Source organism: Colias eurytheme, chromosome 14 (genome assembly GCF_061535395.1).
Source record: "Colias eurytheme isolate Ceu_HAF_F1 chromosome 14, ilColEury1 Martin Lab GWU primary, whole genome shotgun sequence".
Classification (NCBI taxonomy): domain Eukaryota; kingdom Metazoa; phylum Arthropoda; class Insecta; order Lepidoptera; family Pieridae; genus Colias; species Colias eurytheme.
Window position 1 is genome coordinate 3,919,539 of NC_142993.1, and position 20,139 is coordinate 3,939,677.

Sequence of the window (20,139 nt, forward strand, 5' to 3'; positions counted from 1 at the left end):
ACTTTGGTGTTTCTACACCGATTTGCATGATTCTTTTACTATAACCTGCCCAGGAGTATGAAGAATAATTGTGCCAAATTTGGTTAAAATCCGTCGTGTAGTTTTTGTTTCTATAACGAATATACAGACAGACAGACAGACAGACAGACAGACAGACAAAAATTTTACTGATTGCATTTTTGCCATCAGTAGCGATCCCTTATCACCCCTTCATAGTTTTTTTTAAAATATATTTCATGTACAGAATTGGCCTCTCTACAGATTTATTATAAGTATAGATTAAATCACTATAATATTTCAAATGTTTCCTTTTCTGAGACAGAAATACTTAAATGCATTCAAAAACTTGACTACAATAAAGGTCCGGGTCCAGACCAAATACCTTCACTCTTTGTTAAACGGTGTGCCAAAGTTCTCGCCCTTCCTTTATCATTGATATTTAATAATTCATTAAGATTTGGTATTTTTCCATCATCGTGGAAAGAAACTAGGATAATCCCACTCTTCAAAAAAGGTGATCGTAGCAATGTTTGTAATTATCGACCAATCGCAATTTTAAGCTGCTTCCCAAAAATTCTCGAGTCTTTGCTAACCCCGCTCATTTCTAGACATATTCATCACTCAATATCACCCCACCAGCATGGCTTTGTTAAAGGACGCTCCATACACACTAACATGGTAACATTTATTTCAAACCTTTCTTATGATGTTGACAGAGGGAAGCAAGTAGATGTTATATATACAGATTTTGCAAGCGCCTTTGACAAAGTCGACCACTCAGTTTTGATACAAAAGATATCATCCTACGGAATATCGGGCCCCCTGCTTAATTGGTTTCAATCGTACCTCAGAGAGAGACCTCTGGTAGTATCAGTTAACGGCTATACATCTAAATCATACCAGGCAACTTCAGGCGTGCCTCAAGGATCACATTTAGGCCCTATTCTCTTCGTCATTTTTATCAACGACATAACTGTTGCTATTAAAAACTCACAAGTTTCATTATTTGCTGACGATCTTAAACTTTATAAAGTCGTCGATTCAGTTTATGACGCACAATTGATTCAAAGCGATCTAAATAATATCCAATCTTGGTGTGAAGCAAACAAAATGATTATAAACCCAAAAAATGTTTTCACCTTATATGCACTAGGAAAAAAAATGTACTTAAATCTAGTTTTGATATTAATCGTGTTCAAATAGAAGAGGTCAAAGAAATGAGGGACTTGGGTATTGTGATTGATGGGAGCTTAAAGTTTAATTCGCATTTTGACACAATTGTTAAAAAGGCGAATCAGATGGTTGGTTTCTTGAAGAGAAACACAAAAGGATTCCGTTTTAATAGTACCAGGATTATTCTGTATAATAGTATGGCTCGCAGTGTTCTTGAATACTCGAGTGTGGCTTGGAACCCCTACTTCACCGTTCACTCTCAACGACTGGAAGCTGTACAGCGAAGGTTCACTCGGTATCTTGCCTTTATTTCACCTGGCATTTCTCATAGATGCCCCTACTACGATAGATTAGCCTTTTTCAAAATGGATAAACTTCATGACAGAAGAGTCACCCTAGACTTAACATTTTTGTTTAAGTTGTTAAACGGAACAATCGATAGCCCAGATTTGCTCAATAGTATAATGTTTAATGCTCCCCGTTCGATACCCAGAAAACCTATCCGAACCTTCAGCGTTCCACCTTGTAGAACAACTCTCGGTTCAAACTCACCAGTTTTTCGCTTATTGAGAACCTACAATGAATACCTCACTAAAGTTCCGAACCTTGATATTTTTCACGATAGTTTGCCAATGTTTAAACGAAAAGTGCACAGATCATATCACATCACGTTTTAGAATTAAGCAATATTGAATTAATTTACTTACATTAGTTGTATAGAACATCCTCATTGACTACATTTATCTTTAGTTTTTCTTATAATGCTGTGTACATCTATAATAGGGTCAAGCATTAGAATATTCTTACTTTGTATTTATTATTAAGGAATGATGTATGCGCGATCTGTCGATGTACCCAAATAAATAAATAAATAAATAAATAAATCATGAATTTCAACTCATCGCTCTACAAATTTGAAAGGTTATTGTTAAGCAAAACCAATTCATTCAGAGTGAATATTTTAATGTCTCTCGATTGTTAGTATTGTCATTGTTTTGTATTGTCTCCGGTATTCATGATTGTGCCATAATTTACCGACTTCTATTCAGTTGAAAGCTAAACTTTCGGGGAATTAATTGAGACTCAGGAGTGGTTCAAATTGTACCGATTATGCCACAGCTTGATACTGCTTTAAATAATTGGTAGGGAAATTGAAATTAAACTTCATTAGAATTTAAAATAAGTATATTTTTATATGGATCATGGAACATGTTTCCTATCGTCTATGTACATAATATCAAGCATTATAACACACTATTGCTTTATTGTATAAAAAAATATAAAATTTCAATATCAATCATCATATTAAACACACATATACTACTCCAATATATTTTTGCTAACATCACAAGATTTTATAAATCTCAATATACTAATTAAAACTACCTTATATTTAATAAAATACATATATAAATACAAAATATTTATCTAAGTTCGATTTCCGTACAATAATTTCTTGAAAAAGCGTATGAGTCAATTGTTGGGCAGAGTTTCGTGAAGCCATTGTCGCTTGCCTTCGTTAAACTCTGCCGCGGTGTGGTCGGTGCCTTCTAGGATCCATTTTGTAGTAAGCAGACCTTCTACTCCCACGGGGCCTGAATTAAAAGTAATAATTATATAAGTACTTGATAATAATTTTTACCTTCTTATTTTATTGGTTAGTATAGTCAAAATAATTTTCCATTGATAATCTTCTACTGGTCATAGCGTGCCTCATGATGCAACATATTTATTCTATTCAAATCAGTAATTCAGTTCAAATCAGCTGATTCAAACACCGTCTCTTCTTTCAATTTTAATAGAATAATACAAATACCTACCATAAACTACCCTCAATTCCTTCAAAATTTTTAATCACCTCCAATTCCTCTACTATAGTTAACATTACAATTTTTTACCACCTCTAACTCTTCCGCTATAGCATAATATTAATCTTAATATTATATATATAAATCTCGTGTCACAATGTTTGTCCTCAATGGACTCCTAAACCACTTAACCGATTATAATAAAATTCGCACACCAGCCAGTCAGCCAGCCACCAGTTCGATCCAACTTGAGAGATAGGATAGTTTCCATGTAGGTACCATGGGCGAAGCCGGGGCGGACCGCTAGTCTATACTATCTATACTAATATTATAAAGAGGAAAGGTTTGTAATTTTGTATGTATGTATGTATGGTTTTCACGCATAAACTACTGGGCCGATTTTGATGAAATTTGGTACAGACAATCTTTAGACCCTGAGAAAGAACATAGGCTACCTTTTTTTGCGAAATATGTACCACGGGCGAAGCTGGAGCGGACCGCTAGTATAATATAAGTTTACCTCTAGCATGTATCCTAGCGGTAGAGATGCCGACTTCAGCGCCGAGCCCGAAGCGGAACCCGTCCGCGAAGCGAGACGACACGTTGTGGAACACACACGCGCTGTCCACTGAACTGAGGAACCGTTTCGCTGTGCTCTCTGCGAACGTTTGAAATGCTAATTTACAAATACAAGTATAAAGTAAAATATAGAAGCTAAAATAATAAAGAGACAAATAATGCATGATGAGGCATGATGTATAAAAAACATCGTAGGAAACCTTGGTCCCTGTATTGGAAGCAAACATAGACAAATCATCTTTTGCTTATGCCCATTTACTGTTCATTCACTAGTAAAATAGTAATTAATCATAATAATAATAAATCAAGTTTTAAAATTTTACTAGTCGTCTCGCAGAATAAAAAGATTCTTAAATCGAAACTGTTTAAAAATAATGTGGCCTAGATATTGGTTGACCGTCCTTCACTAAATAAATCGTTCTAGAGCAAATAAGCAATAGTACTTTAGTTATCATCTGTAAATACTGTTCTTGTAAATAAATGTATTAAACATTAAATAAGAACGCCTAAGAGAAAATAACCGTCGCAATGTTATCCTATTTGTTTAGTGAAGCAAAACTTTATGTAAGAGAATATAACCTTATACAACAATGAAACGACGATGTAGAAAGCCGTAAAAACTGTTGCCTAGGCTAGTCTACTCTTTTATAGCTGACCGATGGCCACAAGATTTTTACTCACTTTTTGTATGTATATTTGACTTTATGATAGTTAAAACTACTACTTAGTACTTAGAAATTAATTAACCATTTCATCGTAATACTAACACTATTCTACTGAAAGCTAAGTTAATCCCCAATGTATGCATATTAATTAACAGCGACTTACCGTTCTCCGTAACAACAACATCAGTATGCGAGCTGCCGAACTTATGAATATGATCGATCGCCTCGTCCATATCCTTAACAAGTTCGATACAACACTCCAAGGCTCCGTACTCGTGTCGCATGCTTCTCGCTGGCGGCGGACCAAAAGTTAAATGACTCGATAATTTGGGCCCAGCATTAATCTTCACCCCTTCGCTTTTCAACATACTACAGATATCCGTAAACAAACTGCCAGATAAGTGGTCTTCGTGAACCAATAAAGTTTCCATCGCATTGCACGCCGCTGGATAATCGCATTTCGCGTCCCGAACTATCTTCAAAGCTTTCGATGGATCCGCGTCCTTATCGACGTAAACGTGGCATATTCCTTCAGCGTGACCCAACACAGGAATGTGTTGTGATTGCTTTTGTATGCTTCGAACCAAGTCCGATGATCCGCGAGGAATTATGAGGTCAATGTGTTTCTCCATCGATAGTAGGTCACTGATTTCTTCCCGAGTCGAGACTAGAGATATTGCGTCTTGAGCTCCCACTGTTTGTAAAGCTTCTTTAACAAGTTCCATTAACGCTTTGTTTGAATATGCGGCTTCCTTTCCACCTTTAAGAAGCAGTCCATTCGCTGAAGCCATTGCCAAAGCAGCAACTTGAGGTAATGAATCTGGTCTGGATTCGAAAATGACCAGTAGAACTCCAATTGGGACGGTCACTTGACGAAGCATGAGGTTTTCGGCTAATTTTGTTTTTCGTAAAACTCTTCCAACGTTTTCGTAACTTGAATCGGCGATTTGTTTCAAGCCTATTGACAAAGTTTTCAATTTTCCAGGACTTAAAGCCAGGCGATTTAGAAGTGGTTTTGCTAAGCCACCTTTAGTACCCTCCTCTAAATCTTTAGCATTTTCTTCAAGAATCATATCTTTCTTGTCCAGAAGAAGATCTGCTAAGGAGTGAATAGCTGATGCTCTGTCTGCTGGTGTCAGTTGTTGTAACACTCTACTTCCAGAACGAGCTGAAAAAGTAAACGTAAATTTTGCTCAAATAAAAATATTCAGATTATTATCTTACCCAATGCATTATTGCACGCCTCATAAGCGAAGCGTTGAGGTGGGTACTACTGTCACTTCGCGCAAAACATCTGATTTTTCAAACTTAAAATGTCTTTATGTATCATACATTGCACTTGTAAGATAATACATACACACACATATTAAGAAAAAACAATATTTTTAACATTCATGATATTTTTGATGGCATTTTTGTTATTTAAACTAGTTAAAAAACAGTTTAAAAAAGTTCTGTCTTGGACGTCCGTGTGTCTGTATGTGCGGAGGATTTTCTTGTTAACACGATAGCGACCGAAATACTTTACTAATCGAGTCTTTTTTTTTCTCTTACGCTTGAGTATGCTCAGGAATAGAACCCTTTCATTTTTCAGGGTCTGATTCGATGTGGTTTAATTGTTATTAAATAAACAAAAATAATAATTAATAAATAATTATTAAAAGAAAATTATGAGGCGTGCACTTTTGGATTTTCCAAATATTTTCTTATTAAATAGCGCGCTATGTAGTATGTCCTAATAACAAATAAAACCAACGCAAAATCTTCGCAAATTAAAGTAACATTAATAGAAAACGCTCACCATTTTCAGCTAAAACATCAACAGAAGTAGATGATGTCGTGGTGGGACTGTCCGTAAAGAACGTTCCAACCTTTCTCCCACTGATAATGGTTTTAATAGCTTTTTCCTGCATTCCATTACAAATTACAACGCTGACACCTCGCGCCATTGCCCACGTTGCTGCGTTTACTTTGGAATCCATTCCCCCTGTCCCCACCTGTGATTAATTCGTCCATCTTATTGTAAATATTTACGACAAACACACAAAACAAAAGCAAAAAATTTAATATTCGGTACCGTTTATTACAATCTAAATTGAAATTCCGAACCGTGCCAATCTAAATACAAAACCGAAGGTATTTAATAAAGAATGAACGATGGTCGCTAGAGACAAAAATTCAAATCCAAACATTGACGAGTGATATATTTTGATTATTCGTTACACATTCATTAAAATTAAGCACAATTAAGATATTTTAACAATCAAACCTTTGATTTCTGGCCAAATTGAACTTGGTCCCGATCTTTAGAGGTATACGTATGCATCATTCGAGCACCATCCTCCCAGGGCGGCTTGTTGTAAATGCCGTCCACATCTGACATCATAATGAGCAAGTCTGATTGGATCTCCGCAGCTAATAAAGCTGATAGACTGTCATTATCCTTTATACCGATACCCTAAAACACATGACAATTGATACAAATTGGTCCATTGATTGCAACAATAAAACGCGAATTGATATACATACAATCCGTTTTCAAAACAATCGTTATATTGATGAGATACAAATTATAATGATTTCCCTGACGAGCATTGTTACCGCAAAACATTCACGTTATACCTATCTAAATTGTCAAAATTATCTGTCATGAATACTTAAAATACAATCAAATATGAACATTGTTTCGAGTAACATTCGAATGGTTTAATTAAATTGTCAGACCGAAACACGACCGAAGATTTTTAGCTGTTTCCCTATTGTTTCAGGCTGAACAAGAGCTAAAACAACGATGATAAAATCTTGCAAAGAGAAGTCTTTAAGGCACGTCTCGAAGAAGCGTCCTTTAGTGTCCATTAGGGTTTAGCATAACGTTCGAATGGCATCATAACGGAGGGAAAGCATCTTGTCGTAACAGTAAACTTTCATCTTACAGTCAGGATTTTACGCATTTACCTTGTCCCATTGAGTTTACAATATCGTGTTTCCGTAGTAAATTAGCGTGTTTGATTTTATTGTTCTGTAGATGTCCTTTTTGCCTCGAGTACACAAATTCTAAAGCATTAAGCTTCGATGTAGACTTTACATTTTAATATTTTATACCCACAGTGAATGCATTATTAAAAGAAAAGAGAACATAATCTATAAAGAAATTTAATTGCGTTTTTCTTCAACGTAATTACGCTAATCCTATTTCTTGTTGCAATATGCTGAGTCCATTAGCCACGAGAATATAATCCGTAACCTAGGTAAATATATTCAGAACCGGTTAAATTAATGAATAATTATGAGAAGATTAAGTCTGTTAGCTGCAGGATAAAAGGTACGGAAATATTTCCAATAGAACGTTTCCAATATAAAATAAAATCATTATGTTAAATTATCCGTTTGTGTTTACCATAATTTTGATTCATTTTGGCTTAATTAAAATTATTTTAAATATTGAACATGTATTACTTCTGTTCCGGGAAATGGTTGAATTAATGCTTTAATAAGATATTTAATGTTTACCTACTGTGTTTGTTTAGGACATTGCGTAGTTACAATATATAAATAGCGTGATGATGCCGACTAATTTGTACCTACCATAAACAAAGTTCATGTTATATTAATTAATTATGAACCTAGCGGAAAATTTTACAAAGTTGTTCACAAGTGCACTTTTAGTTCAAAATCAAAGAAAACATTATACGTGAAATAGTCGACACATAGAATTTAGTGGGAATAGAAACGTAGATTTTAATATTACGAATGTACTCCTATACTAGGTATTTCTAATTATAATAGTATGAGATTTGATACCTATTAACGTAGCGCAGCCACTACGCTAACAATGTTATGAAACGGAGCCTAAATAAATATTATTTTTCCAGAAATTTCTACCAGTAATTACCTTTTTGCCGGTTCCAGGAACAACGGTATCATCGTGTATGTACATAGGCGGACTGACCGCGTCATTAGTGTTCACAATGGGCACAATGTTAAGTGATATTAACTCGGAGAGTGTGCAGAACAAATTCTTCCTCGTCTCTTCATTGTAGAAGTCGGGCTTCGTAACTAACACCTGAAAATATTATTTGTTCATATAGGATTACGTTACCTGAAAATGTATGAGATTGAATTATTTCCCTCGCCTGCTTTCGTTCAAGTCTGCACCTAACTGTGATTTATTTGCTATGTTCACTGCTAGGAAGCCAGGTGACGCGTGTAAGTGGTTTCCTTTGTATGTTATAGAGTTCATACTTTTTAAATATTTGCGAGCAAAATTTATTATTGAAATCGTTATTTACACAAAGGTAAATAAACGTTGATGTAATTTGTCGAAAATTGTATTTTTTAATTATTAAAAATAAAATATAGGTACTTACAATAAATATTCAAAAACGACAAAATAAATTTAAAACATCAACTTGCTCTACATAAGACTTTCTATGTAATTTTATGACTTGAACAAGAGACAGAGTTAAGTTAGCAAAAGTAATAATTAATAATTCATCTATATTTCATTAAAAGCAAACTTTATCAAACATTTCAAATTTCTGAGTAAAGCTATTACTTCATTACTTATTAACTACAACGTTTTCAAAAACCTTCAGAGCTATATAAAATAAATGTTGATTAACAGGAAAGCTCGATTACTATGAAATGAAATGTATTTTCTTTAGACGCCGTGAAATGTTATAAGTTAACTTTAAAACTAACTCTATTTCAAAATATTTTCACATCCACGCTGAAGAGAATTTTATTTCTTATCTTCTAATTCCTAGTGGCGGAAATTGCTGCACATTTAAGTAGTTTCTTTGCAGTTTAATGTATAGTGGGACAGACGCAGTAATGTATCAACGTAGAGAGACCAATATTAAAATAGTTTCTTACTAAACTGTATAATTTATCACCGACACAAGACACAGAAAAAGAGAATAGATCTTAGTACTTCAGCTTTGAAATGCAACTATATTAAAATTCAAGAAGATTGAATGATTCCGATTTTGGAATGGTACCTATTTTTTAATATTTAAATTAGCCTGAAAATAGTGTTGATGGTGTTGATGATTATAGGAAACAAATGTAGACTCTTTTATATTATATAAGAAGCTGTATCTAAGGTATTTACGCCATGTGTTTAAATTGAGGCATATAATTATTGCTCCGAATTTTTAATTTAAAAGATCACTTATTTAGTAGCCAATTAACATATTTTTAATGAGTGCTAATTAATAAAAATTAACATTATCAGCAGCAAATAATTGAGATATTCAGTCAGCCTATTAAATACTTATAAAAAATTAGCTTGTAGTGTATTTTCCTTACTTTTTACTAAAACCGTTTGTGTACGTAATTGCTCTAATTACAGAGAGTAAATTCATTAGTTAATGACTGCTTGTTAAAACTCGTGGTAGTTAATTTGCTGTAATAATTGTGAGTGAATATTGCCTGTTTACTATATACCAGCTGTTCTTAAAATATTTACAGTAATATTACAATAAATTGTTACAATTATAATACTCATGATGTAATTATTTAATTTATTAAAGCAATCTGTTAAATTATTGCGGTACACAAAATTTTTTTGTTCTGAAAATTAGTCAAATAAAAATAATTAATTTTTAGAATAAAAATTACTATAACTTTAGGGATAGATTAACATCAACATAAACAAGAATATATCTTAGGTACAGAACTTGACATCAACAGCAAAATACTAAATTATTTTCACAAAAAATCATAGCAAAAGCACAACAGATGTTTGTGTTTTTGTTGTGATTTTTGAGACTTACCTGTGCAATTTTAACGTTGTACTGTGAAAACATCGCGTCGTACATAGCCATGAGCTCTGATTGGCCCACAGCCGCCGCCGCCCGCGGGTCCAATATACTTCCCGCGTCCTGTAATAACATTAATACATTTCCTAACCTTCCTTCTTTTTTTGAAAAAGTGTATCTTATAAAAAAACGGATTTTTTATATGACTTTTTAAGGAATTGCATGTGCATTGCATTAAACTCTATTCAAATTGTAATATTATGTAGGTTTTAGTACAGAGAGAATATAATTAGGGTTAAGTAAACGTTGACGAAGAATTATACTGCCTGAGTCCTGTGATAACATCAATACATTTCCTTACCTCCCTTGCTTTTGGAAGAAGAGTTATAGTGTAAAAGGGTTTTAAAAATACAAGAAAAAAACGTATATTTTAAGGATCTGTATACGTTTTGCATTGAGTACTTACGGATTTAAATAGGATTTAGAACGCGTTTCAATATTATTGTTTCTCCCTTGTACATGATAATAGAGCAACAGGAGCTTAATATTGCGTTTATTAGACTATACATTTTACTATACATATATCAATGTATAAAGCCCTTTATTTAATAATTAAAGAGCATTCAACATAAACTGCTGAAGCGGCATTATTCAAATTGAAACAATTAGTGGCTGAATGCTGATTACCAATCACTAATGTTCCGCTATTGTGAACTTAATTGATTTGTGTACGTTTAACCTTACACCGTGAACAAATAATCAGTATTTCATAATAGTAATCAATCATATTAATACTGTACATTAAGTTATTAAAAATGGTAAAAAAGCAGAAATAGAGCCTAATATGAAGCTTTTCAATGAGCAAAAACTATTGTGTTTAAAAATGTTCAAATGTTAATCTTGTATTATCATCCATTCGTAGGGAAAATACTGAACATTAATACAAAAGAGGTTGTAGTACACTCTATTTAATAGAAACATATCAACTTTAAAGTGAAAATGGTTCGCACAACAATTTCATTAATTTATGTTCACGTGGATTGATGAAAATTGTTGAATATCCATTTTTGTACGTATACAGTTACAGTTTTGAAATAAAATAACAACCACATAGGTAGGTATTTATTATTAAAAAAAATTCAACCGTGAAACAAAACTGGCATTTGATTAAAATTTACGTTTTTCAGTGAAAGAGAACATTCCTGAAAAATATTACAATGCTTTTTGCGTATCCGTATATAAACGAATTTTATACATCTTGAAATAAAAATAACATAAAAATATTTGGCATGACGGTTTCACGATGTTGAAGGTACCTACTGGTGAAATTAATAAACTTTATGACACATACATAATTATTTAAATTATTTTTATTTGTAATGTCACTGTTTTTACTTACCTCTCTAGTATGATCACTTGGTGAAAGAGTTTCTCTCATGGACATAGACATGAGCAGTTCTTGTGTGAGCTTTTGCCTTCCAAAAGCTACAGCTCCACTTGTGACCATAATGCACTCTCGACCTTCGTGGTGACATTCTGCTACCTATTACGATTTTAATACGAAAATCTATACTAATATTATAAAGAGGAAAAGTTTGTATGTATGTATGGTTTTCACGCATAAACTAATAAACCGATTTTGATGAAATTTGGCACAGATAATATTTAGACCCTGAGAAAGAACATAGGCTACCTTTTATTGCGAAATATGTAGGTACCACGGGCGAAGCCGGGGCGGACCGCTAGTATTTAATAAAATGATTTTCTATTAAATTTGTATCAGAAAAATACTTGGTTAATGTAGTAGTTACAGTAGGTACTTTCGTATCTTATCTGTATGCATACAGATTACAGAAAAATATGCAATAATTTATATTTTTTATTACTGTAAAATAGTTTTACGTAACCTAATATTGTGCAATGTGAGGGTAAATAGATTTATCATACAATAAGAGACAGGATAATACCAGTTTGCAACCTGAAAAAGAAGATAACAGCATATTTTAACTTGCACAATGAATAATATAACAAATTACATATATCTACCATCTTCCTATTACGAATATTGTTTGTATTTATGTAATGAATAATGATTGCTTCATATAATATAAAATTACCTGTTCAATAATCGAAGCCAGCCGCCCCAAAGCAAGACCGTTTCCATCTTCTCTTGTGATAACAGCACTGCCAAGCTTAACCACCAAGCGTCTGGCATATTTCAATTGGGACCTGTCTGAGAATGTGCGTTGCTTACGGTCCGTGCTAGCTAATGTTCGTTTGTCTACATTTGAACCCTGTGGAATACAATCTTAATACATATAACAAAATATAATTCTACTACATTATTAAATATACTGCTATTTCTAATATAAAATGTTGCCTCTGGTATTGGCAGAATTGCTCTTGTCACGTCCAATGAACGCAAACAAAAGCTTAAACAATTTCATGTGAAAAATAAACACTGAACATGGTTCAGTAGTTCAGAATGAATAATGCTTTGCCTATCTAGTGGTATGTAAAAAGTCCTGAAAATTTTAATCGTCCGCTGCTAGAACCCATATTTTATAAGCGAAATTTATAGCTGCCCCAAAGTATTACATGACTTTGTTATAACTGAACCTTATACAATATCGTTCATATCACAAAAACTTTCTTGAAATAGTAATTCAAACTCTTGTTGAAAGCTATTGTACTCGTAATAAGGTATGATTTCTTATATAGGATTTTTGTAAGTATCGGCCGCTTGTAAAAACGTCCCTTTTCTTTTACGAGCCTATAAAGAGCGGTCTCGAACACTTTATTGGTAACGCGTGCTTACAATATCCCGTAAAAACTTACATGTGCTTGGTTTTCTACATAAACATTACGATATTAAAACATACATTAATAATATTATTATGATAATAAATGTGTCGAGGTAAGATACAACATAAGAAAAATATTATGTACATATGTAGAATCTAGTTTCTTGTAAAAATAAGATGATTTTCTAATGCTACTTTGAGCTCTATCCTGCAGCTTGCAAGTTAAGGTTTCAGAACAAACTAGAACAAATATTAATTTATTATTGACAGACAGCTGATAATGTACAAAATATAAATGCACAATATTATAGGTAACGATTACTGCTAGTGAATGAAGAAAATTTATTTCACAGTCCATGTATTGATAATAAAAGTTTATAATTAAAACTTTTTTAATACATATGTTCATTTCTTTGGTATCACAGAATATGTAACTTTGTCCACTCATTTCCACAATAACAATTTTCCAAATTAAATATTCACGGTTGGTATACAACTAACTATCTTCCTCTTTTAGTTATTTAGCTAGCGAATGATGTACCTAACGATAATCAACGCTTAAGTTTTCCAAGAAGTCAAGGAAAATTTTATAACTTAAAATATTTAAAGCCATTGTGCACCTTCTACAGCGTATTTAAAAAAATATAATAAAAAAACAGTGTACGGCGCTTTAGAAATGACACTTTTAAGTTTCTTTGTATATTTCTTCATGTACCAAATAACTACGCGAGTTTATCAAGGAATTATTTATACATTTTGAGAAAAAATACATTCTATTGTGCTCTTAAGCTAACAAATCTTTGCGAATCGTTTAGTATTTATTCAATTAATGTATCTACTTTGAATCTATAGGTATCCATACTAATATTATAAATGCGAAAGTAACTCTGTCTGTCTGTCTGTTACTCAATCACGCCTAAACTACCGAACCAATTTGCATGAAATTTGGTATGGAGATATTTTGATACCCGAGAAAGGACATATTATAGGCTACCTTTTATTGCGAAATATGTACCAAGGGCGAAGCCGGGGCGGACCTCTAGTATATGTATATACCACTTCAGTTTATTTTATTATATTTTTCAGTATGAAAATTAAAACGTTTGAAATTTCACGATGAATATAAAAATGAAGAGCATTGAAACGCTCATTTTTTAATGAGAGATTCTTTGCAATAATTAATAAAAAAAAGTATGCAGGAAAAATTATATAAAATATTTTTCTTCAATTGACATGACTACAGAAATAATTGTTGTACATTTATAAATGTATCACAGAAAGAATACATATCTACTTTTATTGCACCATGAATCCATGATATTATATATAGGCTCTATTTTTTGCTTACTATGTGAGCATATTATATATTATTACTCCGCGTTATTATATTAATACACCGATATTATCATATTGTATAGGAAAATGTTATAATTTTAAAGCTCATTTTCGGATATATATGTATGTAATATATGTAGGTATTTTTATATAATCGCATAAAATACTAGGTTTTCAAATAAATTATAAAGACAATAGAATTAATTCGTTGTAGTATAACACATTTTCATAATAGGTTTAACTCGGACTCGATTAATTCAAAACCTCGAAGCCCAATAAAAAAAGAAAAATGAAATTTAACCCATAAGATAGGAAAACAACAACTCTTATGACTTCGTCTGATATTAAACTCGATCCGTCTAACTTTCATTAATTAAAAGAAAAGAAAATTTCCAATCGTAATTAATTTACGCTTAAGTTTTAAGTAGAAAGGGATGTTAGGAAGATTAATATAACAAAAAGGATCGAAGTTAAATCCGGTCATCGATTTGAAAAGTTGCTAACTTCGCGTATAAAAATTTTGTAGAGTTCCTAATGGCACGTCAGACAGGTTCACTTAATCTACGTTTTATTAAGGTGAGTATAAATTAATAACGCGTAACAGATTAATTGACTCTTCAGGGAATGGTAACGTTGTTTTATTAAACCGTCAGAAGGTTTTTTTAAGTTTTTGATATTTTACGTAAGCAAATTAGTTTATTTTTTTATCAGTTATAATAACAAATACATTATTCAAATTTTAAATATATTGATAAGTAATAAATAGGCATATCATCAGCAAGTGGTGAAACTAGCGCTTACCATATTCATAAAAGTCCTTTAAATATTAATCATAAAGTAAATGAATAAAAATATCTTATTAATTGTACATTGGCGGTTAGTAACTCTTCAAGTTAAATGGGATAGCAACAACGAACTATTCGCAAGTCAGAACCTAAAAGAATGCCAAGTCTGACCAAGAACACAAAGTTGAAATAAGCTTTAATTAATTGTTTAAGTCTCCTTGATTTTTCATAAAAGGCTTAACATAGTAAAATCATAAAATGATTCGTTTAATTTCTTGTGTCTAGACTAACGCCGGCTGTCGAGAATTTCCTCGGAAAAGAGCAATTACAGCATAAAATATGACAAAATTTATTTTTCTACGTTATAAGGTACCTACTGTGAAACTTTAATATGAATCAAAATTTCACAAAGAACCTTCGTTTCTTAGAATATTCCTGACACGAAATTTTTTACGCATAGGTAGGTATATTATTAAGGAATTTTACAGGCCACGTATTTTGTATGTTTCTGAAATACAATGCTAATTGACAGAGTAAGAAGTTAAGGCACACTCACAATAGCTATAATATTTATGCGATATTCAAAGAGTTATTTTTTTACTTTTAGAAAAATCACAACAATATCCAAATGCAAATGCATTGTTTAAGATTATTATTATCTGTCATATAAGTGGCCGTTCTTATGGCCATTCTACTAGGGATGCATTATATATATTCATTTGATGTGATGTGAAGTTTTACTTTTACTAGCATAACTACAATAAACTAATAAATAAATGCGGAAATGCACATTATCTATCACTTCTAACAATCCCTAAGCAATCTATGATACTGGGATATAGTTTATTATTCAAGATATAAAATAACATCTGAGTATTATGATATTAACGTATATGAACAAGTCACATATTTACACTTTTAACAACAAACGTGTATATTATACTCACGCAAGTAACACGTGCGATAGTAATTGATATGAACCTTGTAGCAACCACAACATAGGGATATATTCTAATATAATATGTCGTTAACGTAATATTTTATACGGAAATGCACTTATATTGTTTCAAGGCCAAATACATGTATCAAGTCTATGTTGATTGTTCAACAAATTGGCGCCAATAACGCTCGTCCACAGATAATAATTATATTCATTTGACACTGGCTGGGAGACGATGGGGATTACTGTTTTTAGTTTTTTTTATAGAGAGGAAAAAGAAATCAATGTAATCATCAAATAATGTAATCAAAATAAATAATAAAGGTTCCATTTATTTCTATGCAATTTATTCAATTCTTCAGTCATTTGTAATAGTTAATTTGTTTTAATTTATCTTAGGCTGCAATATGCAAAGTACAGTTGTATCTACAAAATAAATTATATGTAAGTAGGTACCTATATGTAGTAGCATACACGTGTAGACTTATTTTTAATTTTTACTTGCTATTTAACTATTAAGATGATGACCTCTAACAGTATCTTGTTTTAATGACATTAACCTACAATCAGACGTTGTGTACAGTGAGTGGGAGATAAAATATTTAATTGTTATACTTATACAAATAACACTCGTGTTGAGTAATTAGATAAAATAATTTGATTTGAATCTATATTTTAATGTTCTAAAGAGGAATTTAGAAATTCTACTGAATAATACTGAAACTGACTGACTTATTATAGCAACATTTCTTCAGAGTAAAAGCTTTTTTGTCCCGAAACAACCTGTATGAAGCCGGGGCCAGGACGAAAGTTACAGTAAAAGAATAACTTTGAGAATCTTACAGTAGTGAAATTCCTTAAGTTTTCCATAATAATATGATACGAGCAAAACATTTGTCGTTTTCCTTAAAACCTATAGGTATGTAAACATAAACACTGAGACAGTTACAGTTACATAGACATCGAGCATATTATAACAAATGGTTATTATTTTAATCAGGAGATAGGTATTTACGTATAAATAATTTGTTTTTCTAATAAGAACTCACCTCTAGACCTGGATTTATTTTACCTAAGGACAACCAATCAACTCCTATAGAAGAATAAAGTCGCCTTCCATTTGCGAATAAAGGACCACAACGCAACATATTGTTCCAAATTCAAAATCACAATTTTTTATGACAAAAAATTACGTTTTTCCAATGTTGTTTAAATCACTTTATTTAATTATATTTGGCACATATTAAACACATAAAAAATAAAATAATAATATGTAACTGTAGAGAGCGGTTGGCGCGTATTCCAAGTACTTATGATAAACGAAATGAGAACATTTATCAGCGTTGGTACCACAAAATGAAATGCTGTGTGTTCATTAAAATAATATTAACCAACAAACAAAATTAAGTCGTGAGCTTAATGAGCTTAAGCTGCGGATTTCTGTTAACATCTCTCTCCTCTGAGTCCTCTCTAAATTTATATTTAAAAATTAGATTATGACTATACGCTGTACGAAATAGTTGAGGTAAAAAAAAACAAAAAGAAGCAGAACTAAAATTACATAAATAAAATAGAAATGATGAACGATGAATATGTACACAGACGCTACATCCAATAATGTTAGTAAATAGGTTAAAAATAGGATCTAGGATCGTACCTATAGATATTTGCTTGATAAACTTGTAATTTCATTATAACGAAAGTAAGTAATTCGAACTTTTTTAACCTTACTGCATTTATTTATGCTTTTAATAGTTCTGTGGACTTTCAATAATTCATAATGATTATAATTTATTATGCACAACATCAATCAGATCTTCGCGGCTAGTAACAATTTAACAAGGTTCAATCAGACTCGTGAATATATTGCCTGGAATTGGTCTTTCAGGCAATTATTATTTAATATTTGTTCATTGGCAAAAAGTGTTCATGATTTATTTGACATTTTATTACCCTCACATATTTAATTCACCGCTTTCGAATTTTCATCGAAGCTTCCATTACGTTTTTCTGGGACATTTATCCATAAATATGTACCTACCTATATTATGTAGGTATGTCTGTAACTTAAAAGTCTCTACATATGAGAATGAGTGCAAAACTAGATACCTACTCAATCTCGGTTCTAATAGAGTCTAAAAAAGCAAGATTAAAAAGAAATATTTTTTTAATAAAAACATAATAGGTATTTTACCGAAAAGTCATTTTAATAAGCTCACTAAGTACTCAGCGGATGAATTTCATAAAAGTCCCACACAATAGCTGTGTTTAACAATGAACTATAGTCAATACAAATTCAGAGAATACTTCAGAGGATATAATATTTTACAACAGATTTCTAATAAAATGGGGAAGGCTGTTCTTAATACATAGCTCTATTATAATACCTACCAATATGTACTTTTTCCCGATAAACAAATGAATTAAATGCTGAAATAGCCTTAAAACCCATTTTTTATAACCTTTCTAAAATATACCCACTTATCTTTCTCAAGAAAAGAAGTAGATATGTAGGTAATATACTAATATTATCACGCTAGCCGCTAGGACCAACAGAGCACAAAAAAACACAAAATTAATACAGCCGCTCTTTAGCGAATTCAACGATTGTGTTTTTATTCAAATAGAAGACTTGCTGCAAGATCGATTTTTATCTTTATTTATAATAGAATAATTCTACGTAGAAGCTGTTTATCAGTATTCATGTGTACTTAAATTAAAATATGCCCATGGTTCTATATCTCTAAGGTCGAGGTCTGACTCTTGGCGGATGTGAGCATGAAGTATGAACCACGTGTATGAACATAGAAATTGGATATAAAATTTATAAAATACACTAAAACTACCTTCGAATTTTGTGTTATAATTATTGCCATTATGAATATAGTTACATCTTAATATATTAATATATATACCTATAAATCTCGTGTCACAATGTTTGTCCTCAATGGACTCCTAAACCACTTAACCGATTATAATAAAATTCGCACACCATGTGCAGTTCGATCCAACTTGAGAGTCGAGAGATAGGATAGTTTAAACATGTAGGTACCACGGGCGAAGCCGGGGCGGACCACTAGTTATTCTATATGTAGATCCTAGTTCATATGTACATATCATGGCATATCTATTCCGAAGGCTGTTCCATCAGTCCCCGGAATCACAGACACAATAGATAATCTATTGTGTCGCGCCCCGATCGGGGCGCTCGGTGGTCAATGGGTTAAGTACGATTGAGATGTATTCTTCAATAACTCTACTTAAAAAGTATTGAAACTCTAACTTCCGATTTATTTATAAACTGTAAATTATATCATTCATAATATTGTAGGTATCATTAAACAGATAAAAGATACCTATTTATTATTACTTGTAACAAATCTGCAATAGGTAGGTACTCTATTAATTATTTCTCTGTTTCTATCAGCAGAGTTAAATATTTTGGAAATAATTTAAATCAAACGCGGTACCTAAGTACCTATTAAAATCATGTAAAAATTCAATGAAGTTTAAATAATAAGCATTGTAAAATGTATCCTAATAATATTGGTTACAATTTCATTGAATAATGCATGATAACAATAATAATAAGAGCACGCACTCACACTCAAATGTCGACTTTCGACGCTGAAATTTCGCAGAAAAAATCCTGTTGACGGTCGCGTTAAACGTTTCACAGAATCAACTTTTAAACATAATTTTGAAATTTTGCTTAAAGTCATTTTTACTAATTTTAATAATTTAAAATTTAATCAACAAGAGATATTTTTTTTTGTAATGTATATTATTATTTTTTTTACAAATTATTTCATCCCACAATGAAACACATAACACATTTCAAATCAATATCAAACTCATAACTGCGACATCTCAACAAGTGACGTTTACTATTAGTAGATATTAGTAGGTACTACAGTTGCGTATCAAGTTTATGATAAAATATATTATAATATCTGTTTATTGCGCAAACAATAGTCTATTTTATTTCCTAGATCACCCGACTCAATAAAAGCAGTAAAGCTGTTTAAGTTTTAATATCAAAATCTACAATAGATTGCGAATTATAATATCGTGATATTAGCAATCAAAGCGTTTAATTACATCGTTACTTTCTATAAATGATTGTAGGTACATAATGTGCCTTAGATTTACAAGAAGATTAATATCTCAATAGACACGTGTAAGCATTTGCGTTAAAATGAACTCAAAACAAAAATGAATGGATGCAGTAAAAAGACAGAAACAAGTTGCTGGCGAATAATTTATGTAGATAATATTGTAACTACCT

The 20,139-nt window shown here is 31.8% G+C and overlaps 1 protein-coding gene across 1 annotated transcript; it reads right to left on the reverse strand.

Moving 5' to 3' along the window:
- Positions 1–2,344: 2,344 nt before the first annotated feature.
- Positions 2,345–19,610, reverse strand: P5CS (Delta[1]-pyrroline-5-carboxylate synthase). Its single transcript, XM_090109355.1, has 10 exons — positions 19,457–19,610; positions 12,105–12,281; positions 11,387–11,530; positions 10,003–10,110; positions 8,118–8,288; positions 6,495–6,683; positions 6,027–6,222; positions 4,389–5,393; positions 3,502–3,639; positions 2,345–2,768 (listed from the first exon to the last, which is right to left on the reverse strand). Exons 1-10 carry the CDS (start codon positions 19,571–19,573, stop codon positions 2,647–2,649), a joined length of 2,367 nt encoding a protein of 788 aa, XP_089965481.1. The 5' UTR covers positions 19,574–19,610; the 3' UTR covers positions 2,345–2,646.
- Between the last annotated feature and the right edge of the window lie 529 nt (positions 19,611–20,139).